The sequence below is a fragment of the Aythya marila genome (genome assembly GCF_965140915.1).
Source record: "Aythya marila genome assembly, chromosome: 4".
Classification (NCBI taxonomy): Eukaryota; Metazoa; Chordata; class Aves; order Anseriformes; family Anatidae; genus Aythya; species Aythya marila.
Genome location: NC_139045.1, coordinates 7,536,550 through 7,564,512, shown reverse-complemented (window position 1 = coordinate 7,564,512; position 27,963 = coordinate 7,536,550). Strand labels below are relative to the sequence as shown.

At 41.3% G+C, this 27,963-nt stretch overlaps 1 protein-coding gene and 1 long non-coding RNA gene across 2 annotated transcripts; one reads left to right on the top strand and one right to left on the bottom strand.

The window, feature by feature from the left end:
- The first annotated feature begins 37 nt into the window (after positions 1-37).
- MTTP (microsomal triglyceride transfer protein) lies at positions 38-27,926 on the top strand. The gene is made up of 18 exons (XM_082760308.1): positions 38-194; positions 5,009-5,196; positions 5,733-5,876; positions 7,945-8,052; positions 8,843-8,959; positions 10,038-10,177; positions 10,892-11,042; positions 14,865-15,022; positions 15,918-16,086; positions 17,110-17,217; positions 17,656-17,868; positions 18,917-19,128; positions 19,770-19,867; positions 19,969-20,090; positions 20,806-21,033; positions 24,951-25,075; positions 25,405-25,575; positions 26,496-27,926. Exons 1-18 carry the CDS (start codon positions 134-136, stop codon positions 26,662-26,664), a joined length of 2,682 nt encoding a protein of 893 aa, XP_082616434.1. The 5' UTR covers positions 38-133; the 3' UTR covers positions 26,665-27,926.
- LOC309878126 lies at positions 7,525-10,770 on the bottom strand. Its single transcript, XR_014317488.1, has 3 exons — positions 10,710-10,770; positions 7,732-7,846; positions 7,525-7,586 (listed from the first exon to the last, which is right to left on the bottom strand). It is a non-coding gene; the product is annotated as an uncharacterized lncRNA (long non-coding RNA).
- Positions 27,927-27,963: the final 37 nt, after the last annotated feature.

Below are 27,963 nucleotides of genomic sequence, written 5' to 3'. Positions count from 1 at the left end.
CCTTTACTACATCTAGATAAACACGGCGGCTGGCGCGGCGGCTCCCTCTGCAAGCGCAGCTCCACTCTCAGCAGTTCGCTTCTTGGAGGCTTTCACACTTGATGCTGCAGTCAGGAGCTCGGGGGAGTCCAGCATGATTCTTCTAACCGTGCTGTTCCTTTGCATCATTTCCACGTATTCGGCCTCTGTTAAAGGTAGGTCAGCCATGGCACGGCCAGCGGGCGTGCACAGCTGGATGCTTTGCATCAGAAAGGAACATCTTTCCTCGGCCATGCCTGAGCAATGCCAAAGGCAGTGGTTAATTACAAAAGTTTAGGTGCTTGTAACATTCGTGTCAGCTCTGTGAAGGGAAGAGACGATGTTTTCAGGTGCACAGGACCGGCGATGTGAGCCAGGAAAGCGGGGATCTTGACCTTGCTTAGTCAGGACATGCTGTGGGGGCACCAGCTGGAGAGGGACTATTAAGTTAAACACACAGAAGTGCTGCGGTGGATCAGAGCCAGGAAGTGCTTCGGGCTCTCCAGGTTTCTTTCTGAGCAGTTGACTCAGCTACCACTGAAGTCAGTAACAAGCATCCCATTAATTTCGCTGGAAGCTTGATCTGCAATAAGGCATGAAAACCTGGATGTCTGCACAGGCCTTAAGAGCGGGGCCTTACTCAGGTGTCCTGCACAAAGGTCAAGGGTACCAAATCTGGAGACTGCCCGCTTCAGCAGCGCCAGCCTACTGAGGGAAGGAAAAGAGGCCCTTTGTGGACAATCTGACATTAAACTTACAGGAGCAGCAGTCTTGCAACATTTGACAACACCTCTTCTTTTAGTTTAATGTGGATGTCCTCTGCAGGGAGGGAAGGGGAGCAGGGCAGCACCCAGGCCTGACTTAAACTGTTAAAAAGGTGGTAGAGGTGCTCTCAGTGTGCCTCATGACAGGAATTATACAGCAAAGAAGCCTGCAGGCAGTTCCTCTAGCAGCAGAAAGCTCTCATAAAACTGCCAAGCAACATTTGTGGCTAGATACTGGTGTGCCACATTTCTGGTGCCGGCTCTTCCCAGCTTCTCCATAACGTCAGTGAAACAAAACTTACTGATGTGAAGTGCTCTTTGTTTGTCACTTTACACCCCCAGTGCGCTGTGCAAGCATTTTCTCATTAGATTATCCCCCATTCAGCTCTGCAAGGTCTCATCTATCTCTAGTGCAGAGAGACTGAGAGCTAAATTACTGGCCCAAAGGCCACTTGGTGCCTCCGTGACAGAGCTTGGATTAGGATGTTTTGCCTATCAGTCCACCTTCCTTTTAGAAATGCTAAAGAAATTAGTAGCTCTGAGTCAGCAAGATCAACACACATGACACTTTCCTACTGCAGTTCCAATTTTCAAATAAATGGCTGGCTTTTGCTTTTTTGAAGCTATCCAGTATCAGAAACAGTGGCAAAAATGATTTATGAAGGTAGAGCCAGCTTGTAGTTAGAGACACGCATGCTGTGCATGCCGTATGTATTAATAAAAGGCACAGGACTTGACAGCTGTCTCTACCCATGCAGTGTAACCTTCTGTATTATACAGTATCATGATTTAATTATAGAATTGGCATGTTACCCTTAATGACAGACACTTAACGTAACGAGTCAAACCATGTGTTATGCGCTCCACCTTGAAAGCATGCACTTCTGACCCTAAGACAGTGCGCTGAACGCGGTCTTTACGTCCGATCCTCCTCCCTTCTCCGGCAGTGGGATGTTTGCCATCAGCTGAAATGGAAATGGCCTCGAGGATCACAGCCTTGGGTACAAAGGAAAGAGCCTGTGAAGGCAGTATGGGGAATTGTTTGGTTGTTTTTTTTTTTTTTTTTTAAGGAAGGTTTCTATTAGAAAGGAATGGGAATATTCCTTCTGAGATAGTACCAGAGTTTTCCTCATGAAAGATAGCATGAATATTTAGGAATGCTATTTGGAATGCTGGTGCTGGGCAGTGAAACCTGTGCCTCTGTCCCTCGGGCATAATTTTCCTCCTTGCCTCTCAATCTGACAGTGCTATCCTATTGTCTCTTTTGGCTTCCCCATTTCCACCGGGTTAAGTGCTAACTCCCTGGGGCTGCCTTCAGCACTGCCTCATCCCTGCCTCCTCTCTTACCATGATCCATCACAGGCTCACACTTTGCTCTCAGTGAGGCCAGTCTTGCAACTAAAAGCCTCTTCTGCCCAGGGAACAACGTTTTCCACATATGAAATGGTGAAAGCTTTCAGAAGCTAGGAGTGTTCTAGCTTCTAGAAATACTTTGCAATTACTCATCTCTTCCATGACACTGGCAAGAAGCCGCCTGCCCGTGTCCTTTCTTCATCTCTTTCCTTCAGGAGGGAACAGTGTATGTGTATATGGGGACAAGCAATTGCTGAAAGAGAGGAAGATGGAAGGACCTGCTGCAGAAAGAAAAAAAAAGATCTGTGGGGTGAACTGTGGGAGAAGAGAGAAGATAGGTGAAAGTTGCCTTTAATTGAAAAGAGAGCGTGAGCAAAAGAACCGCCACCCCCCATAACTAATTAAGACTTCTGTCTCTCAGCACCCAGATCATTTTTCTTGGATATGCTTTGCCCCCACCTTTTATCTTTAGATGGGGCTGTGTCATCCTCTGCCTTTAGAAAGCACATAGCGGGTGGCCCCTGCCAAACCTCAGTGAATGCTAAACCACCAGCGCTGCCATTTCTGCTGCGAGTGAAGGACATTTTGAAGCAGGAAGCAGCCTGCTCGGGGCTGCTGCAAGGAAGCAGGGCTGTACCTGAAAGGTGCCCCTCATCCCTGGGCACAGACTGAGTGCTCTCTGCTCTCAGAGGCAACGTGGTTTCAAAGGTGATAGGAGTGTGAGGGGAAGGGGCAAAAGGAAAGGGCTAGGAAACGCACAGCAACCCGAAGGAAGGTTTGTACACCTCTTTTTTTCTTTTTTTTTTTTTTTTAAGCAGACACACACACAAAATGCAAAACTGGCAAAGCCCGATGCCAACCTTGATGCTTTAGCGTCCCTGCAAAAAAAAATCAGTTGCCATAGCTTTGAGGTCCCACAGACAAACAGGCTGCTTCCCCGGGGACTGCTGAACTTGCTGTGCCACATCTCCAGCTGGCGTAAATCCTCAGTCAGTTTGCCTCTCTGTAGCTGTGCCAATTTTCACAATTTGCAGGCAAGACTCAGTGGGGCTGCTGTTTTCCTGAGAGAAAGGTTCTTCGAAGCTGACCTTAACATACTGCTGTGACGTCAAAGTGAACAGGGGAGAGGAGAAAAAACAAAACAAAACAAAACAAAACTTAAAAAACACAATTTGGGGGGTTCTTTGAGCACTGCAGAATGTATCTGCCCAGCCATGACGGCCCTGCACTACCTACCTAACTGGGATTAGATGGGATTTTTTTTTCTGATAGTTGAATAAGAAAATACTTTGTTTTTCCTTTTTACCAATGCAGTGATTTGAAATGTATTTAACAGAGTCAAATAAATCACCGAGGAACATGATATGAATCAAGATAGTCTGTTGATTCTCCGTGAGGGACTTTGAACACACTGATTACATTACGGCATGCTTAAGAATTTATCTGAGATGTTTCGGTAGTTTTCTTGTTTTTTTCTTTTTTCTATTTTTTTTTCCCTGCACTTAGACTGAGATGCATCTCCCTAAGGACTTCTCTTTTCTTAGATTAATTCTGTTGTGATTTTTTTTTTTTTTTGTTTCTGCTTCATACCTTAAAAGTAGGAACTCCCTGCTGGTTTCAGCAAAGCAGCATTTGGGTGCAAGAAGCTAGCCCTGTGACACTTACAGACAGCACCTAAGGTCACTCACTGCGTGTGTGTTTACTCTGCGGATGTAACAGCACTGTGTGTACAGCCAGCTTCTCCTCCCTTCCCTTCCCTTCTCTTCCCTTCCCTCTGCAAACTGAGTTCATCAGTTTGTCTTGTGTGGAAGAGACCTTTGTAGCCATCCAGAGCACGGGAGGGAAGCCCTTGGAAACAGTGGAAAGGGATGCCACGTATATCCCATATAACACAGTCCTTAAGGGGGGTTCAAGAAGAAACTGTTTTTCCTTAGCCATATTTTAGGGGCATGATCTTAATCCCTGTGCCTGAGGCTGGTGTTGTAGTACTACACGTTCCCCCCAGAGCTGTGCATGAAAGCAGAGAAAGAGAAGACAGGAAAGGATGTGGACATAGGGCACCCTAGGTCATTTTGCAAAGGAAAAGAAAAATAAGCCATTTGTGTACTACAGATACTTTTTACACAAACAGCACTGAAACTGAATCCCTAGGGAACAGCATCTCCAGTTTGTTCCTAATGTAGATGGAAATGTCACTGTAAATTAGGTATGCAAGCTTCATTTAAGCTAGATTTTGTCTTTTTATATCCCATAAAACACATCAGTTCACAGGAGAAGCATAGCTACAGGGACAGTCATTTAGTTTGTAGAACAAGAGCTTAATTACTGCATCTAATTACTTTAATTACCGCATCTATATTTTCTCTGTGTCTTCATTATGTTCATGTCACTCCTGGGCAAGGCTCTCAGTGAAAAGGTTCCCAATAAATGTGCAAGAGGTGCAGAGAGCAATTTCCATTGGCTCCAGCAAATGGTTTCAGTATATTTCAAATTGCTACGCGCACACATTGCATGATTAATTACAATATTTTGATTTGCAAATCAAATCATCAAAATCATGTATTCATTTCTAATGATAACATAGCCAAAGGAAAGATTTTGACTCTCTTCTATTTGTATATTTAAGTGTAGAGCTAAAACAAAGGATTTTTGTGAACATTCATACCTTGTATATATGAGATTAGTGTCAACTTAAACAGATATTAAAAAACAACTGCTCCAGTAGGACAGCCTCTGTAAGCAAGGGGAGGAAGTTCAGTCCATAATCTTTTGCTGGCAATTGCATTTTTAATTTTTCTAAAGGTGTTTTTTAGAGAGAATGACAAATTGTGTTAGTCATGTCTAAGACAACCTTGTTTTTACTTTCCAAACAGGGCACACTACTGGACCAAGCTTAAGTAATGACAAAATATATACATTTACTTACACTGCTGAAGTCTACGTTGATCGGGCTAAAGCATCCCTGAAGAAAAGTGCAGGCTACCGGATTTCTTCTGATGTGGATGTCAACCTCTTGTGGAGAAATCCCGAAAATGATGACGACCAGTTGGTGAAAGTTATGGTAATTAATGCCATCGCCCAACTTACAACATGCCCGACCTTTTCTGCATTTATCTAATTGCTAATCTTATCTTGAAGTACTTGTTTTCGGAAGATAAGCTAAATCTTTTATTCTGCCATAGTCTCGTCAACTAAAAATGGCTTCTTCAATTAGCTGTTTCCTGTAGAATAAAACTTCACAAGAACATACCTAACATCCCAAGCCAGACCTTCAAAATATCTCCTGTATTTTGAAATTGCTTCATACGGGTTATTTAGCTTCAAACAACTTTCATGGAAGCACCTATGAGAGGAGCAATAGGTTGAAGTCCTCAGTTCTAGCCACAAATATGACAAAAAAAAAATGGGGAAAAATGACATTTACTAGAAATTTTGAAAAAAAAAAAATGAACATTTTGAAAAAAAAATTGAACATTTTGAAAAAAAATGACATTTGCCAGAGACTCGTTTTGGTATTTGGGTTCAAGGAGATTTAGTCTACCCCAGCCTACCCCAGGGCAATATCAGACTGAATTTTCTCTGCTTTTTCTTTGCTAGATAAAAAATGTCCAAGTTGAAAATGTGAATGAACGTCCAGATGCTAAAAACATCTTCAAAGGAAAAAACACAGAGAAGATCATCGGGAAAGAATATCTGACAGCATTACAGCAGCCCATGGTGCTTGAGTTAGCCCGTGGAAAAGTAAGACCCCGTTTTTCAAAATTTACACTCAGTCTCTGAGAACACCTGAGGCAAATCTCTAATTACAGACTTGGAGAATTTAGCAATTCGCTATCCTCACAGTGTTCTTGATATGCCACTGTGTCCTATCTTTCTGTACAAAAGACAGTAGCTTGGAGCAGGCTATAATTTAGCTGTACAAGGGGCCCTTCCAGCCCAAGCCTCTTGTGGCCTGAGGACACTGTATAGATGTAAGTAAACAGCATCTTGGCCACAAACATTTGGGTACCTATGCAGATAAATGCACAGTTGCTGTGTAAGATTTTTTCTGTTGAATTCAGTGAGGCCAGGATTTTATCCAAGGTCTGAAGACAGAAAGAGCAATACAGTTTGTCAGGAGGGAGTTATACCAAATCTATGAGGAGCAGTGTTAATCTCTTTAAACCCTTAACAGATGTTTTAGTGTGTCTGCTTTACCCACTTCTCTGGCTTGCTTATTGACTTCAGTGTCACCTGTTACAGTTTCAATAGTCCCAAATTAATGAGCATGATGGTGAAAGAGCTGCAACCTTAAGTGTTGCTCATTTACCGGGAAACTGTCTCCAAAAATGAGAAGAAAAGGGACTGTGAGCAAGCATGGCTTGGCTGGTGCCGTGGTTTTGCAGCCTGCTCTGAAAGAGCACTGAAGCAGTCTCTCTGTGTAGGAGCACATTTGTAGGAGTCCATTTGTAGCTCTCAGCATCTCAGCCTTGCTTGGAAAGGGAATGAAGCAAATCCAACTCCTCGTTTTTTATTTTTTATTTTTTTATTTTTTTATTTTATTTTATTAATTTTTAATTTATTATTTTTTTATTTTTTTCTGTGGAGCTGCTCCTTTGTCTCCTTGCACTCTGGGCCAGGAGCAGCAAGGTTTGAGCAGCAGCTCCTCTTGCCTCCTCTCCATGCTCCTCCACCCTCCCATTGCTTGTGGCTGGGAGCATTAAGCCGACAGCTCTGCTCTCCCTTCTTCTGCCCGAGCAGGTGGGACATGGGCAGAGGGGCAGTGAGAAAGGAGGAAGGTTGAAGGTCGTGCTCTCTTTTCTCTTCTGCAGAGCAGAGCAAGGGCTGTGACACCCTATCCCAGCAGAATCTTTACCTCCTGCTGTAAATAGGCACTGAGCACATACCCTGGCCGCCAGCTCAGCCTACTGCTTTGCAGCTGCTATCAGGTCTACTCAGTAACTTTCAGACTCAGCCTTGTCATCAGCTTTACACAACAGAAAAAGAAACGGGACAGCACTGGCTCCCAACTGTACACATCCCTGAAGGAGGGCCGGGGTGTCAGAGGAACACAGTCAAAATACATCTGCTCCCAGTACATTGCAAATATGCTGGCAGAAGCAGTTCACATGCTAAGACTGAGATGTAGTATTAAAAACTTGGGCTTTTTCTCAGGTAATAGGGTCTATACTCTCCTTTTATGATTTCTCTGCGCTTTGATACTTTTACCCCTGGCACAGTGAGTTCACTTTCCAGGGTTGCCCCAAGATAACACGCTGATTTGACTTACGGTTTCTGAAAAAAAATGCATCTTTAAAGCACCTTGAATGCCAGGTGGAGGTGCAAAGTCTTCTGTTGCCAGAGGAGAGGCTGAAGCACAACAGTTGCCCCGTGAAGTTCAAAGGTTGTGATATGTTTGACACGTTTAAGTCATTCAGTGATTTATCTATGATTCATTCTAGTTTTTGTAACCTGTGATTAAAGTGCAACAGATATTATGTGCACGTGGGGTGGGATTATTTGAAGATTATGCAGGAAAAGAAGTCACGTGTGAAATCATGCAAATTTTTTCATTTTACTTCTAAGTTCTCAATTAGCAGGCAGGAAAGATGCTCACCACGCTGAAACAGTCCTTAGGTACAGCTGCTTAACAAATCTTTGTAGTCGCATCAGGAGGCTCTCCAGCATCTGTAGTTTGCTTAAATAAGGACAACAGGTCCAAATTCAGCTTCCTGAACAGAAAAAGGAAAGGGGGTTTTATGGAAGGGATCCACATTTGCTCTCTCTCATTTAACCACATTTGTTACATACTTGTTTTTCATTCCTACAGGTCCAAAACTTCTACTCATATCAAAATGAACATGCTTTTACTCAAAATCTTAAGAGAGGTCTGGCTAGCCTTTTCCAGCTACAGCTGCACTCTGGTACTTCTCGTGAGGTATGATGCTATATCTGGCAAGATAACCATCAGAGAAACAGGCAGAGCTCAGTCTGATCTAAAAGGCAGGGCTGTGGCTCCTGCTGGCTTCAGAGAGAACAAAGAGGGGCAGAAATCAGCCCCTGGATTGTGTTTGGTGTTGGGGGTGAAAGGACGATCTTCTGAATATCTGTTGACACAAGTCATGTTGCAATTAACTTAAAGAATTGGTGAAATTCATTTGATTTAAAGTACTTTAATCAATTCAGGAGGATCTGGAAATAAACCAACACAAACCACATCAGTATAAAAGAGATAATACTGATGTTTAGATTCATTTGATTCCTAAGTTCAATTCAATGGATAAAACCATTTTAAATCAAACCAAGTATCCACAAAAAGTTGGCAATGGTTTATCCACAACTATTTAACCTGCATTACGTAGTTAAACTTCTGCATCTGTCAGCATGAGCAAAGCTGGAATTTAATGCAAATTCTTAAGTTTAGTACCACCTGCCAGTTGTTCTCGAACTTTTTTGTTTAAATAAACTTTGTTACTTTCCTTCATAGCCATATAATGCAAAGTACCCCTGACTGTCTAAGACAGGTATTTAGAAACACCAATACAAGGAAAAATAAAGCAGTAGTCTCTCTTTACCCTCAAAACTGATAAATAAACCCAAACACAAACAGCACAGCACCTCACGTACAAGCTGTCAACAGTGGAGAATATGGCTCACCTTTGGAAGGTGTTCTGGGGTCCAAAAGATAAATTCAAGAAATAGTCTTAATCTAATTCTTATTTTTCAAGGTGGACATATCTGGGAAATGCAATACTACTTACCAGGTGCGGCAAGATCAGGTGACTAAAATAAAAGCCCTAGACTCTTGTGAAATAGAAAAAACGGGATTTACCAGCCACAACAAGGTATGATTTCTTCTACAAGGTAAAATCTGTTCTGCCTGTTTAAAATATAGCCTTATGAGTTATTAGTCATTTTCTCAAAAGGTCTTTCTGGCATTGCATAAAGCAAATTCCACATGTGCATTTACAGTATTACTAGTACAAATTTCATATGTGGTAGCCACAGGGAGAACAGGAAATGGATTCTCTTGTGCAAACCACCTTGTCTCAGCTGACATTGAGTCCAGCAAAATAATTCACATCACTTTGAACAAATAATGACAACTGTTACCTTTTTCTCAGCTCCTAAGTCACAGCATTCAGTGTACACAATAAATGCTGAGCAAAATCCTGACTCCTGGGTGGAGCCATGTAGGGTTTGAGAAGGAAATAAAGGCTTCCCTATGAATAGGTGTGATGTAGGAGATATGCTGCAGAGGTTCCTGAAGCCCTACTATGGCCTTAATGATCCTTCACTATTCGTAAATGTCCTTCTAAGTGGTTACTAGTGAGTGCAAGCTGGACACATGCTGCTGGCACTGGGATTCTCCGTGTCAGAAGCTGACATTCCTCAGCTCAGAGAAGTACAAAGGCAGCACATGCTCTGTTAATAAAATGACTTAAGACAATGACTGAATTCCTGGTTGTCACGCTTGCCATAAAGACTTCAATTTATATACAAGCAGATCAAGCAAGGTGGTTGGTTTTGCTTCTCAGTTGTGAACATGACAATCTCATTTATACGAGATTTTCCTGGAAAAGCTTCCAAATTTATTTAAAATGTATTTTCAACTAAATTACCAGTCATTTTCTCAGCTACAGCCTGTTCCATAATTTCCTCTCCACCACACTTTCCTTTTTCATAAGTATTGAATTTGAAACACATGGTGCAGAAGTGAGTGGCTCTTCTCATAGAGGGAATCTGTGAAAATATGGGAGATCCTAGTTTGCAGGCTTAGCCTGGGATGTTGTCAGCCCATGTGCACCTTCTTCATTTCACTATATTATTTATGAGTTTTGCTGTGACTTGGAACTATGAGATCTCCTAGATTGTTGTTTATTGACCAGCCTTTCTTCTGGTTTGTTTTTTAATTACTTTCAGATCTTGGATGTCAGCACCAAAGCCACATCTGCCACAATTTATGTGCTGGAAGACAGTTTCTTTAAATCCATTAAGGCAGAAGAGAATTATGTTTTCTTTCTGAACTCCCGACGAAAAACAAATGCCAAAATAGTTTCAAAGTAAGTCGGACAATTTGACCATTATTGACGGTAGCAGAAACTCATGGTTCAAGTTAGGTCACGTGTATGTCTTACAGCAATAAGATCTAAGACACTAAACCCTTCAGGTAGAATTTAGATCTCTTTCATATCCATAGGGTACCTAGTCCAATGTTGATTAATGGCTCTACCATAATAGATGCAAATAATAAATAATGGCACTCATAGGAAATGAAATTTAAAAAGCTGCATCTGTCCAAACCATTGTGACAGACTGTAAAACACTGAAAGCTTGGTGATATTCATATAAGATAAATGATTCAGGCATCTCCTTAACATTATGCTGTTTAAAAAAAAAAAAAAAAGTACATTCAAAAACCCAGTTTCCAGATCTTCTTATGAACAAATATTTGAAACTTTTTTAGAATGTCTGTGGTTACTGAGGGCTGTTTACCAGACACTATAGATCCATACTTTGTAAAGTTTGTTACTGAGGTATTTTATATCATGCTGCTCTAGCAGTGATCCCACCAGGGTTAAATATTTCTATTACCTTAAAAAAGCTGTAGACTTTCCATGATCTAAATATTTTAGAACAAGGCCAAGAACTTTAGTTATTCTTCGTTCTGTATTTTTTGTCTGTGGAGGGTTTCTTTTTGTTTCCTCTCCCTGTGATTTTTGCATTTCTTCAAAATGTTTGAGTTCTAATGGTGTTTTCAATGTATGGATGCACAGGCAGAGACTGGAACTGAAGTCAGTACAAGCTGGCCCTGGACTGATCGCGGGGAAGCAAGCTGCTGGTGTTGTCAAGACTTTGGACTCCAATTACGTGTCCATGCCCCTAGTAGCAGAGACAGTCAAATCCGAATGCAAAAAGTGTCCTTCGGTAAGTAAACGCAGACTTGTTGGACATCAGGTTGGTTAGCTGAGCAAAAGAAGAGTGAAATAGAAGTTTCTGTCCAGGCAGTCCACTAGGAGAGGTTTAACTCCCCAGAGCAGGGCGCATTACTGTAGCTCTGCAATGGTTTTCCACCATATGAGGGTGTTTTAAGATCTACCTCTAAAAGTATCAACCTTTTTGGTGTCTTTCAAAGATTAAGTGCAGTGTTTCTCAGAAATGCGACACCCTTTTGTTTTGTCTCATCTTTACCAACCTTGAGTTGGCAGAAACTTCTATCCTCTGGTTAATGGGGTGTGTAATGACCACAAAGATGGATGACCTGTGTTTATAAACAATTCTCTGTCATGGAGGAGCTGAACTGCTCTTAGAAATTAAAGGTAGATAGCCATTCAGTAGGCAGGAAAAAAAATTGTGAGAATATATCTGCCTGTTCTAACTGCTTGACCATGAAGGAAGACTTTTATTTAAAAGACTCTATAGGTATTTTATAAATATAAAATTGTGCTTTAATATTACTGGCAAGTCCAATATTCTTCTCATCACTCCCCTCCTGGAAAAAAAAAAAAAAAAAAAAACATATGTAAAACATCTACTAAGACCTTTGTACAGTAAGAACTTACTTTAAATACATCATCTTTTGTTTTACTGACAGTATTCATCATATCCACTAATATAAATTGCAATAGTGAAAGTTAGCAAACAGCTTTAATGCTATTACCATTGTAGAACGAATTTAGTAGCGAATGGGAATATTATTTTAAAGACTATTATTCTCTGTCAGTTTCTGATAAGCAGGATAAGGCTTCTATTCAGCACACATAATTTGAATCCTCTATTTCTAATGAGCATAAATTCTTTACTATTTTGGAAATTGTTCTAGCTATTTGGAAATAACATCGCACTGCAATAATTTATCTTGTCTAAAGCATGTAGAGCCACAGAGAAGATTAAAAAAATATATTGGGGAAAATGATTCAGAATTTATGTTGTATGCGTGCTGAAGCAGTTCTGAGTAGGGAACATCAAGGAGTCTAAAACAGAGCAGAGACAGGTGCTCTTCTCCAGACTCTGCCCACTGGGGTTTGTGCTGACCAATTTGTCACTTGGAACTGAGTTTCTTATAATGGTTATGGAGATAATTTCCAGGCCGAGATAACAAACATAGGTTACAATTCCAGAGCTGTGCCTGGGGACTGAGCTATAAACCTAATGGCACGATGAGAATGAAGTGCTGCTTTCTCACTGTATTTTACAGTAACTGCTATGAAAAGATGGGGTCTATAAACAGAACTCTGTATCCAAAGCAGCAACATAACATTTGGTACTTATATATCATAGTATACATTAATGCCATGCTGACATGGTGTGCTGTACATTTTTATGTTTTCAAAACCCTTTTCAAATCGTAACAAGTCTTGTCTCTAGCTTTACGAATTTGGTAAAATAACCATTATCAGCCCCCTTTCACAGGTGGCAGCATGAGCTTCTGTGAGGTTGTGGCCAACATCTACATTTAAATTTAGACCTAGCTTTCTGTGTTTACACGTCAACATGAAGCATGCTCTTTTCAGAAGAGCTCATGGCTCCTACAGTTTTTCTTTACTCACAGTTCCTACAGAAACAGGTGCTTGCCCTCCTGAAATGGAGCTGTTTCTGTTCTTTCTTGTGTAGACAACCTCTGAAAAATTTGGCTTTGGGCTCTGTGTGCCTAGAGCTACAAGACAAGCCATGCAGTAGTTCACAGGAGAAGGTGCCCCTCACTGCTCAAGTACTTAATGTACAACAAGCAACCTTTGCATTGCAAGTGTTCCCTTATCTATTCGATATGACTTTTAGTAGGAGGAGGAGAAAGATTTGCAGGCAGTGAGTGATGAGGGACTAAATACCAACCCAGATGTTAGCCAAGCCCACACTGATGGAGCAGATACATCCGGATTGCCCACAGCAGCCAGCTCCAGCTGCATTTCACAACACTGTGTTGGAGCTGGCAGCCCCCACTCAGGGCAGGCTGATGAGTTTGGGTGCAGCACTGCAGGAAAGCCACTCGTAATCCACACAGCTTTGTGTGCCATACGGACTCATGGGTTGGGCTCACCTAACCTGAGGGACATTTGTGTAGGCTGGTAAGGCAGCTGACAGGCACCGACAGTCAAAACCAAGTCTTGCTTGATTTAGGACCACTCAATTTGGCTCAGATTTTCCCAGAGAGCCCAGAAGTGCTGTGGTCTAATGAGAGGGAACCCAATTCCTGCCTGAACTTGGCTGAGTTGCCATGGGGCAGTGCATGCATCTGTGCCTGAATCTCTGGGTTATTCAATCCAAATAGCCTGACATTCACATCAGGAGAACAAGAACCCTAGGGAAATTCAGCTGCGGGTGCTGTTTTTTAAAGTCATCATCATTGCAGGAGAAGGCAGCTGCTCCTTGCAGCAGCTGAGTGCTTAGAGCACCCCCAAACGAAGAAGACTTGGTCTCCACTCTCTTTTGCTTGTGATGGCTCCAGTTCACATCTCCTACCTCGCTTGTCCCTAGGGTGTGGGCTAAACCCATAGAACTGGGCTCTGCACAGGAGAAAATAAAGGGATTAAAGAAGTCAGAGAATTCTTGCTGGGCTATGGTGCAACTTCAATAGTGGGAATAGAAAGTGCCCATATGTTTATCCAATTCCAGCTTATAATAGCCACACTGACCTTGGTGCACTAATCACCAGTTGAGGTTAACAGACCCATCTGTGCCTCAGAACATGAGCTCCTCCCAGCTGGCTATTAATCCCCAGGAAATATCCTATGTCTCAATCATGGTTGCCTAATTATTGTTTGTTACAGTTGATGGAGGTTGCACTCTGTACTGTCGAATGATACTTCTATTTGATGGTAGGTTCAAGTGTTATTGCCTAATACAAAACCCATGAACAGGGGAAGTATTTTAGTAAAGGTCAAATGGGTGCCAGTGTTATTTCCCACTCAGGAAAACTGCAGTAAACACTCCTGCAGAGAACAGCTGAGTTTTCACCAAGGAATGTTCTTGATAATTTGAGATAACAGAGGCAAAGGCAAGTGAGAGAGGAAAGGTCAAAATACCTGCACCAGCTTCTCATAGGAGCGTAGCTAGAAGGACAGATACAGGTACTGTGGGACCATGTTGGCTCACTCTGGACAGAAATATGGCATGGGGAGTAGATATAGCAACGACAAATGAAGAAACTGGTATCAACCTACTCTAATACCTTCTTAACTACCATTTTGTACAATAAACACAAATCTGCAATAACTGCATATCTTACGCAGTTTTATGAGTAAGAAATCCAAATGACTTGTGGGTCATTTACTCTTGTTCCACACAAACCACTTAGAATATTACCATCTTGTGAGAATTTATGATTTATTTATGAAATCAGGACTTTGCATCTCCCACTTGAAAAAAATCTGACTGAGAAGAAAATGGCAACAGAAGACAAACACCATATTCACCAGAAAGCACAGTGAATTTGCAAGACAAGGAAGTTCACCTTGTTCAGGTGACAGGACCTTCTAAATAACTACATTTTGTTCCAAAACAAATTGTACTTAAAGCAATGTACATTATTATGAAAATACTAAAGAGCTGGAAGAGAGAGATAGAAAGGTCGTGAAGATATGTGGACTGTGATATCTCAAGTTAGGTAATAGTTAGCTAAAGAATTAGCAATATATTGGATTTCAGCTAATTTGAGCAATAGCTGGCCCACATATCTGCATTTATCAAGTGTGATTTTGAGAACCGAAACCATGATCTGAGAGTTTTGATATAATGTGAATTATTTTGCAGCTTTCTGAACACTGGCAGAGCATCAAAGAATATATGCATCCCGACAAACTTTCCAAAGCTGAAGCAGCAAGAAACTTTTTGTCCTTCATTCAGAGCATCAGAAAAGCTACAAAAGAGGAGATTCTGCAGATCATTAAAAGTGAAAAGAAAGAACTCCTGTAAGTCATCATGAACAAGCTTTCAAAAGGTTTAAGTTTCTTAAACCTGCAAAAGGCTAAATAGCATGAAAACATTCAGTTCTACTGCTGGTGTCCTAGCAATCCAAAAACTGTATTCAATACTGTCTACAGGAAAAAGGACGGTTTTGTTTGTTTGTTTTTTAATAAAGTATATTTGCATCATATTACTCAGCCACTAAGAATGCAAAGCAAACATGTTTTGTAGGTTAGGCAGAGTTTCTTATCACCGTTGCTTGTTCTGAAACATCCTCTGATTTGTTTTTGACTTGCCCATTGGTTTCTTTCAAATGGAAATGTAGCAGAGAAGGGGATGGTTCATGGCTGGATGTTGTCCTCAGATCGGAGTTTGGGTATGACCAGCATGTGCACCTAGACTAGGGAGTTGGAAAGTATTTCTGAGTTCCACTTTACAGTCAGGATTTTTCAAGCAAATTAGAGCAGATGTCAACAACAAAGATAAACCTGCAAGTAATTCAGGTAGTGTAGAACCCTTTTTTTCTCTAGTTGCTACCTCTTCTGTAGAAGTCAAACTTTTTTTTTTTTCCCCTTACAGCCTTGCCCTGTGAACTTAAAGACATTCTAAACAGCTGTGTTTTTGAATGCATTTTGTTTCCTGTATTTGCATAAATTCAAATATTTTTATCCATGGATATGAATACTTTCTGGAGTCCATCTGCTATTTTGAGATGGAAGAATTCACTTTGAACTGTGTTCAAAAACAGTTTTGGCCAACAAGAATAATTCTCTCTTACCTGCTAAAAACAGATGTGTTAGCACAGTAGCTTCATTCTTTCTAAGTGCAACAAACTGCCTTCAGTACTTCCATTACAAAATGAAAGCTCATTACAATATGTTCATTTCCACATCTTTGTAGTCCGCAGATAGTGGATGCTGTAACTTCTGCTCAGACCCCAGAGTCGCTGGAAGCCATACTGGAGTTTCTGGACTTTAAGGATGCAAGTACTTCCATCCTTCAGGAGCGATTCCTGTATGCCTGTGGATTTGCTTCTCACCCCAGTGAAATGCTGCTGAAATCTTTAACTGTAAGTTAAAGGACAAAACCAATACAATGCTTCCAATTTTCCCTTCCTTACCCCTTCCAGGGTCTCCTTTAAGTGTACCAGGAGCATATCACCTGGAAACACACAAAATTCACAGGTCCAGACCAAAGCTCTATTTACTTTGTAAAATGTTACCAACATTTACTACATGGAAAACAAACATACTTCCAAGCAAAACAATTAAGGATGAAAAGCCTTATCAAAGTCCTGACACCATTTATCATAGAATCATAGGATGGGCGTTGGAAGTGACCTTAAAGACCAACTAATTCCAAAACCTCTTCCATGGGCAGTGACACCCCCCACTAAGCCACATTGCCCAAAGCCCCATCTAACCTGGCCCTAAACACTTCCAGGGGTGGGGCAGCCACAGCTTTTCCGGGCAACCTGTTCCACTGCCTCAGCACCCTCAGAGTAAAGAATTTCTCCCTAATATCTAATCTGAATCTATGCTCTTTTAGTTTGAAACCATTCCCCCTTGTCCTATCCCTCCACTCCCTGACAAAGAGTTCCTTCCCAGCTTTCCTGGAGGCCTTTTCCTGGAAGGCTGCTATGAGGTCTTCCTGGAGCATCCTCTTCTCCAGGCTGAACAACCTCAGCTCTCCCAGCCTGCTTTCACAGGAGAGGTGCTCCAGCCCTTTGATCATCTTCATGGCTCTCCTTTAGACTCGTTCTAATATGTTGGTGTCCTTCTTATGATCGGGTCCCCAGAACTGAACACAATAATATTATTTCAAAATAATATTATTAAAAAAAAAAAAAAATGCTACTAAATTAGTTCTACTACTTGAGACACTGAATGTAACTCAAGTGAAACATGGCACTCAGTTTTTATGTGTAATGCTAGAGCAGTTCTCTGCTTAGCCTGAGCCCAGGCTGTTAAGGGGATCACTGCCTTTGTGGCGCACTAATGTCCACAGGAAATGAATGCATTCAGCCCCCATGGGTTCATGTGGTTCATCGTATTTAGACAGAAGGACTAACACTGTTGCTTTTGCCTGGCAGTCTAAGTTCAAGGGTGATATCGCAAACGAAGAAATCAGAGAAACTCTTGTCATTGTCATGGGAGCGCTCATCAGAAAGCTGTGCGACAGAGAAGGCTGCAAGCTTCCAGTGAGTATTTGCTGTTCAGTGCTGGCCACATGTGTCTGCAACACGTGTAAATGAACCCTGCTGATGTTACTGGGAGAGCATTAGAGTCACAAGCAGCATATTCCTACCTGTTTTAAAATAAGCCCATAAACTCCTTTGTTTAATAGAGAAACTTGTTTGTTTGTTTGTTTGTTTGAATAATGTCATCTATTTTGCCATCTTTATACTTTAATTTGATATCTTCCCAGTGAAGTGAATAAGTCTATGGGACCACATGTCACTCTGGCCACACAGGTTGTAGTTTGAAGGAAGCCATCAACATGCAGTTTACTAAGGGCACTTTCACTAGCTCTGTGTAATGTTGCGCTGAACCAAACATGGACTCTGCTGTTCCTGTTTCTCAGGAGAGAGAGTGTAAAATTATGACCACCACTTAAACATGCTGTTGATTTTCTTTAGGCTGTTGTGGAAGCCAAAAAGCTGATTCTAAATAGGCTGGAGAAGGCTAAGAAAGATGACAATGTGAAGATGTACCTGCTGGCACTGAAGAACGCACTCCTTCCCGAAGCAATTCCACTGCTTCTGAAGTATGCCGAGTCAGAAGAAGGGCACATCAGCAACACTGCTGCCACCGCCATCCAGAGATATGATCCCTCTTTCCTCACCAACGAGGTAAGAATAGATACTGCCCAAAAAAAGAGGTGCAAGAGACTATATTGAACAAGATATAACTAAACTAATTACATTTGTCAATCCCACTCTTCAAGATGCCCCCAAGTATTTTTTTTTCATCAGAACCTTATTGCATGTACTTTAGTTCTAGCCAGAAAGCTCCATACATTCCTGCATCCCCAGCTCACAATCTGCCAATGGTACTTAACCTTTGTCTCCAGAGTCAGATGCAGCTATTAAAGGTGGCCGGCAAGTCTGCAGGGCAAACTGGAGCTCCATTTGCAAGAGCATTTTCTCCTCTGTGACATACAGAAGTCATTAGAAACATGGAAACCTGTGTAACCCCTGTTGTTTCTTGTGCTTTCACATAGTCAGGGAAAATACATGATATAACAGAAAGTTGAAATAGCTGCATCTTGCCTTGCAGTCTCCAAGGCTAACAGATGAGGCACAAAATAGCAGAGGTCCTGCCTTGGCTGCGTTTTCCTGCATCCCATTTCATACCTGCTGGGTATGTCAGGGTGCTGCTCTGGCAGTGCATGTACCAGAGACCATTCTGTCACTGGGGTTACGTGGCTCTCCATGGCTTTATCAGTAACAAAGATGTGTTACAGATGTGTCTCAGGGTTGTGGGGCCACCATAGGCACTATTTAGAAAGTGAAAATTGCAATTTATTTTTTTTTAGTGCATCTTCCCTTAACAGTCAAGAGAATCTTTCTCGGGATCTTATCACTGACACGGTATTTTGATCCTAGTACTCCTATTTATTTACAGTCCCACTGTCATAATCAGTGTGGAAGACTGTATTTGGACTGCAGCTGAGAGAGCATAACAGATTCCTCACATCCCCATGTGGTCACTGAGCGGTACATGTCTCTTACATTCCAAAAGGACCATGAAGAACAGTGAGCTGAAAATATATCCTAATGCATTAGCCTTAGCTATGGGCCTAGCTTAAGCTGACATTATAAACGAGATTCCAAGCTGTGCTTTGCCCAGTCATCTATGCGAGATGAGTACTGACTGATAAATCTATTTCCTGACCAGGTGAAGAAAACAATGAACAGGATATACCACCAGAATCGTAAAGTCCATGAAAAGACAGTGCGAACCACTGCAGCTGCTATCATCTTAAACAGTAACCCAACCTACATGGAAGTGAAAAACATCCTGCTCTCCATAGGCGAGCTGCCTCTGGAAATGAACAAGTACATGCTCTCCATGATCCAGGATATAATTCGGTTCGAAATGCCTTCAAGGTACGTTAAATTCACTGTGAAAAAATACAGTTCTTTTGTACTGCTCTGCAGAAATGTGAAGAAACACAGATTCTTATTAGAGAACTGCTGTAAAATTTAAGGACAGTATAAGATGATGCCTGATCTTTGTGCCACTTTTAGGTATTGATATTTCAGAATAAATTTGTGCATTTCAGTGACATTCATTTGATAGCTAGTTACATTTTCAGAGGTACAAATGAGAATTAGGCGTCCAAACTGCATTACTGTAGGAAATTTCCTCTCTTGAGCTTAATTCTGTAAGTTCAGTGGGGTTCTTGCTTTTAGATTTTCAAGAACCAATGATCTAGAAAAAAATCAAACTTTACAGTACTAGAAAGAAAATAACCAAAATGTCTCTGTTTCTCAAGAATATTAATTTTCCAGCAAGACCTTTATTTGCTTGCCTTTCTACCTGTTACTGCAGGAGTAGCTCAAATTGGAGAAGAAGCTCTGGGTTAGGGGAGGCTTAGAGTCATAAGTTTAATTTTAAAAATGAGAGCGTCTTTCCTACTGGGAAGTTCACACTTCCTCAGATTTGATGTTTCTGTAGAAGGGTAATACATTTGTCACCATAACTTTTCTGTTTCTTTGTTTTGTTTGTTTGTTTTGAAACCTCACAGCAAAACAGTTCGGCGAGTTCTGAAGGACATGCGTTCTCATAACTACGAGCGCTTCTCCAAGCCAGGCTCTTCCTCTGCCTACTCTGGCTATATTACACGTATGTAACCAGGAAACTGCCTTATAACCCTGTTTGTATTCCCAAACATTTGATTAATCCACTAGTTTAGTCACAGGTACCTTTTGTCTTTTTTAATTAAGGTGGTCCTGATATATCATCCACATACAGCCTTGACATCCTCTATTCAGGCTCTGGCATTTTAAGGAGAAGTAACTTGAACATCCAAGTTTTTGATAGAAATGCTCAACTTCATGCCGGCCAGGTAACTGCTACATGGTAGTAAAAATCTAAGCCAGGATGTGGGATTCTTCTTGCAACTTCTAAATCAATTCAATAAGGCTCTTGTGTGCCCTCACCAAGAAGACAGGTGTTTTGTCCTATATGATGTATCCAAATCCTGTCTCTCGTTAAAGCCTATATTTTTATATGATATAATTAGTGAAAGCCTTGTGATTTTGTAAAATCAAGTCCCATGATATGAGTATAATGTAGATGTAAGTACAAGGGTCGGCTCAAACCTAGGAATCAAAAAGATTTAAGCAAGATGCTTCTGTTTTGGCATTTTCTGAATGTTGGCAAGTGCCTTCAATACTATAATCCTCCTAAGTTTCTAAGTTTCTGCAGGACAAAAATTGCACCAAAAATCTTTTTTTTTTTTTTTTTTTGTTTCCTCCTGAGTGTCTGCGGAAAACAGTCATACAAATAAAGGAAAATGTGATTAAAAATAAACTAAGACCAGGCTTGTTGGCAAATTCTGCCTTCATCTAAAGTGAAAAAAAACATGCTGTGAGATTATTTTAATTTCAGTATTTGTAGTTGCTCTGCTTTGTTCCCTTAAATCATAACTTCATACTTTTTCACCTACAACTAAGTAAATTAGACTTAGGCTCTAAGACATTAAGAAAACTTGAAAGGTTGTTAACAGCCTTGTTCAGGCAGAGCTTTTTCATTGATTCTGTGTTACTGTTGCCTCTTAGGTGGTGATCGAAGCTCAAGGTCTAGAGACCATAATAGCTGCAACTCCTGATGAAGGAGAGGAAAACCTGGACTCTTTTGCTGGCATGTCAGCCATTTTGTTCGATGTCCAACTCAGGCCAGTTACATTTTTCCAAGGCTATGGTGACTTGATGTCTAAAATGCTCTCAGCAACTGGAGATCCCATTAATGTGGTGAAAGGACTTATCCTCCTGACAGATTACTCACAGGTACTAGTAGCACACTTTTCTTCTGTCTCTTAAATGCAGATGCTCTCTCTCTCATATAGGACATCTTATTTTCTCTTTTTCTAATGTTGATAAATCTGACCAATGCTCCATAAGCTTCTCTTACTATAGGAACAATAGAAAAGTCACAGGTATGAAGCTAGAATGAAACTACATGACAAGGTATCTAGGACAATGGTGAGAACACATATCATTCTAGAAAACAAAGTAACACTGAATAAAACAAGATGCAACTGAGCTTCCCATAGAAAACTCCTATTACTATTATCTCCTCTCCCACAGTTTCTTGTAAGATAGTACTGTCCCACATAACCACCTCATTTTTACTCTTCAGAAGTTGTCCAGAGACCTTACATCCAATGAGGCAGTAACTGTCAGGTAGTGAGTGAATTAATCACTGGTACTCAGCCTTTCTCAGGTCACTAACCTCCAGACAGCAATGCTAAGAGGAGCAAAATTCACATGCTTATAGCCAGGCTAAAACAGGAATTAAAATGGGGGTTATACAATTTTCACCCCTAATGGCAGTTCAATTTATATTTAAATATAGACTCATACACAAACATAACTGACACCATAATATCTTATTGGAGGACTAAATGTCCAGACATGTTAAAGTTCAGGGCCAGCATTTTACTCCATGAACTGGAGTATTCAAAGAACTGCTTGACTTCAGGACAGTTGTTGGCAATATCATTCATATGCGAAATTGCAGAAGGATGACCTTCTTTTACCTGACAGAGGGCTGTTGATTCCCCTTTAAATCTTGGCAAAAGCAGATGATGAGAAAATCCACTCTGATCGAAATTACACATAAACACCCACTGAACATAACAGCTGTCCCCATCCTGAACCCAACTCAGCCACTTTACAATGGTATCATAAGCCTAGAGGGCTTCCCAGGTAGTGCACAAATTGGCAAAGTAAAGCTCATTCCAACAACAATTCCACATGCAGATTGTGGGCAAAAACTTTACCATGAGCTATTTAACGAACTGCAGAGATGAGAAAGATGATCGTACGAGCGTGGTGTTTACAGAACTAAGTATTTCCAACTGCTGTGCGTGCACCAAGCTCCGTACATACCCTGGCAGAATCAGCTGGCCGAGCACCCTGAGAGCTCTGCCAGCCAACAGATTCTCTGCTCCTCATCTTTTGAGAACCTCATAAAAGTCTGGAGCACACCAGTGCTGGGATTGGGTGCCATTTTTAACAGCATCAGGGTGTATCATTTTCAGTCAGACACTGACTCTCTGGGAGCCTGCACAGTGCTGTGATTCGATGGGATCCCACCCTGCTTTCTCTCTTGAGTTACCACTAGCACGGCTGCTGCTTAAGCTCTTTGGGATTCAAGCTTTGGACACCACCAAAAGCGAGTATTTACAACCCAAAAGGCTGTTACCTTTTGTAGTTCTTACCTCTAGCACCACAAAGGCAAAAACTCTTTAAAGCACTGTTGAAAACAGCTTCAGGCTGAGCTGCTTTTAAACAACATATTTTTCTAAAACTGGTGTTACATCAACATTACAGGTCAGCAGCAACATCAGCAGTGTTTGGATACTTACACGTGACCCAGTTCAGCTTCGTTAGAAATGTTTCCACCTGTCAAATCCTTGAACTGTGACTGCAACTGAGCTAGAAAACGTTGTTAGACTGGAATTGTGTGTGACGTAACACTGAAACTGAGGAAAACCAGTGCAAGAGAGCCATAATTAAACCAGATTCTTGATTGTTGAGTACCACCTCTGCTTTCCCTGGCCATCTTGGCCAGGTCTTGCTCAGAACATAAGCCCCTTTACAACACAAACAAACACAGAAAAAGGCAACAAAGACAAATGTAGATTTTTCTTCTTCCAAATAAGAATACCAGGCATGTGAAACATTGCTCACTCTCTGATACCACAACTCAGTGTGCCACAGCTGACCGCAATGTTGATTTCAGAACAGGTGAAAAGCATGCATAAGATATAGACAGTGCAATCGAGACCAAACACCCAAAGCATGGCTTGGAAGCCAAGACATGAGCTTAAAAATGAATTGTCAGAAAAGAGCTGATGTAACGCTTGGTTTGCAATCATTGTATTGGCACAGCTTGATTTTGAGAAAAGCTATTTTTAAATCTTGGGAGTTCTGACCCCCCTCATTGATGTTCATAAGGATCATTTTGCATAGCAGGACTGAAACTGATTTATACTTGTAGTGCAGTCAAATCCACCAAATAACCTCCCCCGGCAAATCGCTTCCTTTCATTAACTTTACAACAGCAGTAATCCTGACAGGCACATTTCAGAGAGAGGTGATTTCCAAGTTAATAGTATTGCTGCTGAACCCTACGCTCCCACCCACTCTCTTTAACATCTTTTCTCTCCTAACCTCACAAACTGAAGTCAGAGTGTGTTTCACAGCCATTGCCAGTTCTCACAGTGCTGTTTGAGGGCTAAGAATAACAGTCCAGAATCTATAATTGCCTCTATAAAATAAACAACTCTCATAAAACTGTTCTTGAGACTCTAAAGTCACCTGCGTTAAAGTTCAGTAGTGTTAATATTTCTCCTAGGCAACGCACCTGCCAGAGGCACAGAGAAATTAAATACTTTATTAATAGGTCAGAGAAACCATTTGAAAGCCAGACCCCAGTGGAAGATAGCCAGGTCCCAAAGGAGTGCCTTTTCCAGCAGTCTCTGCGTTGCATTACAGTAGCACTATCCGTGCAACACATAAAGAAACTGTTTTTGTTGAAGCAGACCACATGTCAGCATGTCAAACAGCAGCTAACGATTCCGATATTTCAGATCACACTTTCCACTGCAACTGACACACAAAGCTTAAAATAGGAAGGGAAAGGAAAATACTGCTCCTGAGAAGGCTGGGTCCCCGTGATCTACACCTCCCATTAGCCTGGACTGGATTTGCACATGAGATGAAGGACAGGACTGAGCTCTAAATAAGGAAATAGATGAGCTAGTAAAACACAAGACAAGCACTCCTTAGATTCTCTGCCAGTTTCAGTGACAAACTTGACTTCACTCTAGGTAGCCTTTAAAGCCTAGAAGTGTGCAGCCATCGCACACCAATCATACTCTGATATTCTTGGGTGCAATTTGACAATACATTTAAAAATATCCTCCCCTCTGGTTGTGTATACATGTCTCTGCTAGAACGTATACTGTTACCTTGTCAGTCGTTAAAAACTACTGACCAATTCAGTCCCAATTAAAAGCAAAGTAAAATAAAGTAAAATAGGTGTTTATCTCCACATCTAAACAGACCAACATGTGTTTTTAGTTAGCTCAGAAAGTATTCCTTCCCCCATTGCAGTCAGTAGAAAAAAAAACCTTGATATTGGAAGGACAACACTTCCAACCCATGATTTTTCACCTGGGTGAAAATAAGAAAGCAGAGCACACGGCATCCACGCTTGCTGGGGATGTGCTGGGTTTGTAAGCTGTGGCCAGCCCACGGCATCCTTGAGTTAAATCTCAAGCCCACTTCAGCAGCAGCTGACTGCTGTGTTGGCCCTACCAAAACGATTGCTTCAAATACTGTTTCAGACCCGAAAAGGTGAAGTAATCATACAGAGCCACAGAGGTTTCAAGAAGCCATGAGCGTGCTTGATGTTTGATGGAAAATGCATTAAATGCAAAATACCTGTGGCAATTAAGGTGCATTAGCTTATGGGCTTGGCTGGCCAGCCACTAAAAATGTACTTAGTGCTACTTTTGGGTGTGCTGAAGAAGCAGCAGCTCATCGCACTGATGCTGGTGCTCCAGAGAGGAGTTGACTCTGACTGTGCTGGCCTGCCAGCAGAGCCTGCTGACAGCAGTACAGATGGGAGTATGGAAACCACCGAGGTCTGCAGGCAGTAACGGGGGTGTCCCTGTGCTTTCTTTTGGCTCCAGGAGTTTCAGCTGCAGTCCGGGCCGAGGGCCAGCGCGGACTTCCAAGGTGGCCTGGCCATCGACATCTCGGGAGGGATGGAGTTCAGCCTGTGGTACAGGGAGTCCAAAACCAACGTCAAGAACAAGTGAGATACCCCCTGTGTGTACTGTAGCTTTAGACAACTCAGGCTCCTGGGCCCTGGTAGTCCCAATGAGAAGAATTTAAATATAAAAGACCTTGTATTTGAGCTAAAATTGAAGAACAGTTACATGTATGGGAGAACATTGGTTGTTCTCTTTTCATTTCCACCTGGGAAATACCAGTTCTTCCTGGTTTCTTCAGAAGTTATATACCTTTAGCTGAAAAACGGGCTCCTTTGGGGGCAGATTTAATAAATGGATGCTAGGAATGTATATAATTTATTTCCCTGTTTCTTGATATGTTTTGAACTAATTGTAATACCTTTATTTGCAGGGTAGCCATGTTTGTATCTGGTAACACAGAGGTGGATTCCTTCTTTATAAAAACTGGCATGGAAACCACTCTGGAAGTAGAAACAACATTGGACTTCATCTCCACTGTGCAGTTTTCACAGTACCCATTTTTAGTCTGTATGCAGATGGACAGAGTCGAGTCTCCGTTTAGGTAAGGATGAAGAGTACACAGCCTACGAGGTGTCCTTCCAGCCATCTGCTCTGTCTGGAACTTCTGGTGCTCACAGCCAGGAGAGATTAACAACAGAGGCCAAATTTCACCCTAACACAAGCAGGTGCAGAGCAAGCTGTCATGCACACCAAGCAGCCTCTTGCTAACCCATTTTTCCACATCCCTCACCCCTGAGGTTCAGAAGATCAGTGAATTTGCTCTGACTCTGCACTTTTGTCCAGTTTTCTAATTTGGTTTTACGAGTCAACTGACTGATGTGGCAGGAGACTTGTCCTGAGCATGTGGTCAGTTCTGGTGGTGATCCGAAACTCTGCCGGCTGTAGTTGTCTGTTCCACTAGTGCGAGAGGAAGTGCATAGCCATAAACCAGCTGAACTTGAAAGATTTCCTCATGATCTGTTATTTACTGTAGTTGATAAAAGTACCTGTTGCATGTAGTTGCTGCAACTGTTATGTGTGCTGCCGTATTTTATTAAGGCATCAGCATTCCTGAGATCTAAACAACTGGACGATAAGGTAAAAGATGCTTTCCAGTAGCCAAAGAGTATTAACTGCATTAGCCATGTGAGAAGCCTGGTTTATTATTCCTTCCTAATCCCTATTTGCTAAGACCTAAAGGCAATAACACTTGCAGAGCCGGTGCCAGATTTCCATTCAGTCTTTTCTGATCCAAAAGGTGGTAATCCTGAGAGGAATTAAAGAACTTGAGGATCTCGAGGAAATCTTAAGATTCTGTTAAGTATCTGTTACTCTCTTGAGGCTAAAACATAGTCTGATTATACCTACGCATTGCGGCAGTGTAAACACCTATGTAAAGTGTTTGTCTTCAGCAGCCTCACCTACAGGGCACATTTTTGCATAAATTTGTTAACACCAGACCACCACGTTGTACCTTTACAGGCATTCCGTGACCAAGTATGAAAGTCTACCATCTGGCAGACGGTACACCGCCAGGAAAGGGACAGCAGAGCCGTTGGCGGGTTGTGAGTACCCTCTCCATCAAGAGAACTCCGACATGTGCAGGAAGGTTTTCAGCACTGCATCCGATTCCTCCAGCAGCTGGTTTTGAAATGGGCACCTGAGCTTTTGCGACCCTGAATCCGTGGCTTCCCCAATGCCTTAGGCTTGTACGTACCGTACCAACTCGGAGCTTGATCTTGCACTACTGCAAGTAATGGGAAATTTGCCATTGATTTCAACAGGCCAGGATCAGACTCCCAGTGCGTGCACAGTGTTTACATATTAACCTATATTTAAGACTTTTGTAAAAAAAAGAAAAAGCTAGGGCAAATAACGACCAATTTGGTAGTGTACCGTGCACTCCCATAAGGGCGGTGCTTGTTCTTTATTTTTACTTTTTTGTGCCAAAAGCAAAAATAATCCCTCATTTTTCTTTCTTATGGAATACAGAAGTCCATGTTTTTGACATGCAGTAAGAAAAATTATGATGTATAAAGAATGATTATTTATGAATATATTTTAAAGTATTTAGGTGTTTAGGCCTATGACCAATCCTCATTCCAATATTCAAATACAATTAACATCTAGATGGGACCATGAATTCCTGCTTACTCAGTATTGCCTGTTTACAAAAAGAGCAGGTTTTATTTTACATAATTTTAACAGGATCTTTCATTTTTTAAGCAGTCAGAACTTGCTTAATATTATTATTTATCTCTCTTTTTTTTTTTTTTTGTATTCACTGCCGCAGTTATATACAATTGATTAAAAATATGGGGTGACATTTCTAGAAGTACTTACAGTTGACTCAATTCTGCTCCAGATGAAATCAGTGGTATAATTTCTGTAGCTACCAACAGGAGCAGAGTTAAGCCAACACCAATTGTTCTTCAAAGTTGCCTTCTGAAAAATTATGTCACTGTGTGTAATCAAGGCAGGTATAGTTCAAAAAATGAACCCACCCACTAAGGCAATTCTGAACTATGCTGAATGAAAAGGTCCTGAAAGAAATCAGTTTTGAATGCACGGTCTAGCAAAGACTGTGCAGAGCCAGAACATTTTTTTTCTGGATAAATTAGGCTCATATTTGAGTAAGTACAAGTAATTGCTACTCATGCCAGTCATCCAATTAAAATAACTTACATTAGTACCTTTTTGCTCATTCAAGTAGTGGCTTCACTAGAACTGTGGAAAAGAGGAAGAAAACACTTTATATTTACAACAGCATTGCAGATAAAAAAATGTATCTCATCCCAGCCTAGCTGATCTATGACATGATCCATCTGCTTTAATTTTATAGGACAAGGTATGTGAGTGCTTGTAACAAAAAAATAAAAGAAAAAGCCAGGAAGAATGTTGTGGTTTTTTTTTTTTTTTTTTTTTTTTTTTTTTTTTTGTGTCTGTGTCT